The sequence below is a fragment of the Galeopterus variegatus genome, unplaced genomic scaffold, assembly GCF_000696425.1.
Source record: "Galeopterus variegatus unplaced genomic scaffold, G_variegatus-3.0.2 Scaffold3326, whole genome shotgun sequence".
NCBI classification, from domain to species: Eukaryota; Metazoa; Chordata; class Mammalia; order Dermoptera; family Cynocephalidae; genus Galeopterus; species Galeopterus variegatus.
Genome location: NW_007729437.1, coordinates 290,072 through 294,813, shown reverse-complemented (window position 1 = coordinate 294,813; position 4,742 = coordinate 290,072). Strand labels below are relative to the sequence as shown.

General features: G+C 40.7%; 1 protein-coding gene across 1 annotated transcript in view; it reads left to right on the top strand.

Moving 5' to 3' along the window:
* Nucleotides 1-3,268, top strand: part of MMP3 (matrix metallopeptidase 3 (stromelysin 1, progelatinase)) — a 10,156-nt gene extending 6,888 nt beyond the window's left edge. The window contains exons 5-7 of the mRNA XM_008584641.1: nucleotides 283-442; nucleotides 1,671-1,774; nucleotides 2,847-3,268. Coding sequence (XP_008582863.1) covers nucleotides 283-442; nucleotides 1,671-1,774; nucleotides 2,847-2,947 — 365 coding nt within the window. The 3' untranslated portion in view covers nucleotides 2,948-3,268. The remainder of the gene's footprint in view (nucleotides 1-282; nucleotides 443-1,670; nucleotides 1,775-2,846) is intronic.
* Nucleotides 3,269-4,742: the final 1,474 nt, after the last annotated feature.

Sequence of the window (4,742 nt, the reverse complement as noted above, 5' to 3'; positions counted from 1 at the left end):
GCACTTATCCAGTGCGCCACCGGGCCGGCCCTATTTATATCTTACAGATGGAAAAAAAATGAATACAGGAATATAAGTTGCCCAAAGTTGTAAATTCCCTCATTTGATCTTTATTCATTCCATCTGCAAATTTTTTGTTAAATACCTGCCATGAGCTGGTGACTACATCTAAAATGCCATCTTCCTCTTTACTATGAAAATCAAAGATGCTAAAATGTATTCCTGAAACTAAGAAGCTTAACTATTATAAATTCAATGTAACTGAATTCATTTTTTAAACAGGAAATCAATTCTGGGCCATCAGAGGAACTGAGGTACAAGCAGGTTACCCAAGAGACATTCACACCCTGGGTTTTCCTCCAACTGTAAGGAAAATTGATGCAGCCATTTCTGATAAGGAAAAGAAGAAAACATATTTCTTTGTAGAGGACAAATACTGGAGGTAAGAAGCATTAGGAATGCCTTCATATAGAGCCTAATTAGGGAATGTATTTTCTTTCTCTAGGGAAATTCCCTAGTAACACCAAGGTCAAGGGTTCCTGTAGCCTTACTGGCCAGTCCTCCCCACCCCTGCCCCCAAAAAGGAAACCCCCCACCCCAGCCTTAGCCCTGCTCACCTCTCAGCAGGAAGGATGGGGCTGTAGACCCCGGGGGAAGTGCTTACTTGAAAACACAGCAGCGCCTGATAACAGGCAATCCTTAAGCTCTCCTATTTTTGAGGCCCACGTGCAACAGGCTGCTACATCCTTCTGCGCTGCGGCCCCATCTGCCTGGTGCTCCCTCTTCTCTCCTCAACCTACTCAAATTCTGCGCATCCTTCAAGTCCCTGCTCTAGTCCCATCACCTTCCCTCCTGAATTCCAAGCCCTGGGCTTCTCTACAAACTGAGGGAAGATGCCCTGAGAATCCAGGCCACGACGTAGCATTCCTTTCCCATTGTCTTCCAGCTCTGCTCCTTGTCTCACTGTGGGATGGTTTTGTCTGCCTAATGTTACTATGTCATTCTCAAGGGCTTCCTTTAACCTCACCCTTTCATTACCTCTGCCTGTGTATGAGATGACGAGCAACAGCAGTCCAGTTTCATGGATACAACCCAGGACTCAAAGGCTGATTCCTGGGCCGTCTGCCCAGACTTTGAGATGTCAGCAGAGACCATCCAACATCTAGCCAAAGATCCAAAAACAGATGAACTGTTCCTAGCTTCTCATCCCAATCTCTTTTCCTAGGAGGCTGCCACAGAAAATTTAGCTGTGCAAGATGGGGAGGGCCAATTATGGTAGAGAACTTGAAATTTTATTTCAGATAATTGATTCCATTCACTTTATATATGTGTGTGTGTGTGTGTGTGTGTGTGTGTATCTGTTCACACCTTCATGTCTTTGTGACAGAAAGAAAATTAAGGTTCTTTTTGTCCAGGCTTAAGAAATAATAACAAGCAGCATCTGCTACAGCAGGGTGTTGTCCCCCTCTTCCTGATAGGGATATGGTTTTAAGAGCTAAGTTTGCAGTACCATTAAAGTCCCATACTTCTGTAGTCCTAAAAATGCTTGACACTTATTTGCAGTACTTGGAACATTTACTAGATTTCCACATTAAACCTAACATAATTTCTGAATTTTGGTAGCATGGCTTCTAAGCAATGCTGAGCTGTGTTTCTGTTCCTTGGCACAGATTTGATGAGAGGAGATGGTCCATGGAGCCAGGCTTTCCCAAGCAAATAGCAGAAGACTTTCCAGGGGTGGACTCGAAGGTTGATGCTGTTTTTGAAGCATTTGGTAAGTGCATACTTAATTTGTTGGCAATGGGGTGCTTGAGACATTCTACGGTACCAGAGGGAAGAGGGGAACTGAAACCATTTTTAATAACAGGGTTTTTTTCAATCGGTGGTATCCTCCCTTCACAAAATTTCAGTTCACCTATTTTTTTACCAGTTCTATGACTACTTCATATAATAAGTTGCTTAGAATCATAAACACAATTCACACAAATTTCTCTACTTTATGTATGTATAAAACCAAAATGCTCAGTGTCACTTCCTCCTCTCCTGAGCCATTACCTTTCAGATTACTATGTTCATATAAAATTCTCATCAAATGGTGTGACCAAGTTTAATACTGGCCAGGTGTCCTTCTCTGACCCAACCTACTGCTACTACTAATTCCCCAGGAGTTTTTCTCTGTCTTTCCTGAGTCAGTCACTGATTTCCTACATTCGTCAGGTGCAATTACTTACCTTTTCATGTGCCCAAACTTTGAAACCTACTTACTCAAGGATAGGTGAGTGGAGTCTGATGATCTTTATTGAAAGGTAAACTGAGCAATATGTGTGCAGAGAAATAAAGGGTCCTCTGGTGTTTGAAAGAGTTGCTTTGGTGCTTCTCAGGGACCAGAAATGTCCTTGAGGCTGTACTGTGGAGAAATGGGAGGAGGGATGTTATGAAGAAAAAAAAAAAAAGAAATCATAGTTTCCAAACAAGCAGAGAATTTTTTTCTGATTAGGAGCAGAATAACCTAATAACCCAGAACCTGGCTTTGCTGTCGGACAGAGCAGGCATGGAGTGTTGGCTTATCCTAACTGTTGAGTAACCTTGAACAAGCATCTGTATCTGTCTAAACCTCAACTTGCTCATCTGTAAAATGGAGTTAGTATACTACCTCACAAGACTGTTGCATAAATAAATGGAAAAAAATATAAAAAAGATCTTGTAAAATGCTTAACATAGTCCCTGGCACAGAGTAAAACTCTATACACACTTTCTATTTTTAATTATCTACTATTTTGACTTTTGAATGTTGCCAAATTTCTTTATTTTAAAAAACTCACTATTTCCCTTGTCTGTATTTGCAGGGTTTTTCTATTTCTTCAGTGGATCTTCACAGTTGGAGTTTGACCCAAATGCAAAGAAAGTGACACATGTTTTGAAGAGTAACAGCTGGTTTAATTGTTAGGAGAGATGTGTAGAAGGCACAATATGGGCATTTTAAATGAAGCTGCTAAGTCTTCACCTAAGCCACAGTGAATTGAAATGGTTCGTTTTCAGCTGCGTGTGCTGTGACGGAGGACTCGCGTGTGAACTGTGTACCTTGCCAGTCATCTTCATGGTGTGACAGGGCATCAGATGGGCTGCTGCTTAGCTTGCACTTTGTCACATGGAGTGGACTTCCACAAGAGAAGGGGGAAGCACTAGCATGCAACAGACAAGTGACTGTATCTATGCAGACTATCTGCTTGTTATTTAATAAAGACCATTGGTCAGTTATTTTACTTTATTAGTTTGTTTTTTTGTTTGTTTCAAGAACAAGTCGTTCTCACAATCTTGGGCATGTTAGGGACTGGGCAGTAAACAGCCTGAGATGCTGGGCTGGTGGAGCTGGCAGGGTGAGTGTCTCCAGGACTGGGGCTTCATGATGGACTCAAGCAGAGCTGAAGACAATCTACCACTGGCCTTCTCCATGCGCCCTGCAAACAGTATGCTTATTTTCACCACCCAGACATCATCTATGTCCTTACATACCTAAGGAGAAAAACCTAGGGACATGGTCAGGTGTAGGGCAGCCTGTGGTAAAAACTGTGAAGTGAATCCTACAATCATAACAAATCGCCTAGTTCACACATCTTATTTTACAAGTGGGAAAAATAAATCGTTCTTCATTTTTTAATTACACATTCCCTCGGTGGAGGCCCCTCCCCTGCTCCAGCAAACAAACTTCATCATATCTACCTTAGACACACATGGAAATATCCTCTTGCACTCATTTTGTAATCGTCTGTGCATGAGGTAAATGTCCATTGCAAGTGGCAATTCTAAACATGTCTAGTACAATGCCTGGTACATGGGAAGAGCTCATTCACTCTTTAACTTATCCAATCATTTGAGAATAATTTATTAATCATATTTCATGATCCAGGCATTGTGCTATGTTGTAGGCACAGGAACCTGAAAAAAATGGGCACAATCCTACCCTCATTTAGATTATAATCCAGCAAAAATGAACATATGCAGATAATGACCAATATGAATATGCAATTGTAAATTTAATGAGTTATAAAGGAAAAATAGACTTATGTGATAGAATAATAGGAAGATCTGCTTTGAACTAGGTGGTTTTAGAAGAACTTTTGAGGGGAGGTGTGGGGTCTGGTGAGGAGGTGATGGCTTGGACTAAAGTGGTCACACTGGAGTCAGAGACAAGAATGTTTACACATATATCGTACATATATGAGACGGACAACAAGACTCAGTGATGGCTTAGATATGCAGTTTGAGAGAAAGAGATGTGTCCAGAGTAAATTTCAGATAGGTTGCTTAAGCACAGGCTTGATGGTGATGGCATTTACTGAGATGAGAGAAGCCTGGAAAGAAGACTTGTGAAGGAAAGGCAAGAGTTAGGATAATAAGCTTACTTCTGTCAATATTTGAAATGTGTGTGAGATATTCAAGGGGCGGTGAGATAAAGGAGCCTGGAATTCAGAAAACAGGACACAAATATATGGGAGTTTTCAGCATTTAAATTTTTCTTAAAGCCATGAGTATGAGAGAGACCATATAGAAAGATTTTAAGATGAAACTCTAATACATAGCAACATTTTGCCAAGAAATAAAGTATTCATTTTAAAAATTACCCAAATTAATTGAGCTATTTTTTGAATAGGCACTACATAGTCACAATACAAAATTCAAAAGGTAAAAACGTTATGCAATGAAATGTCATTTTCCTCCCACCCTGTCCCTAACATCCTATT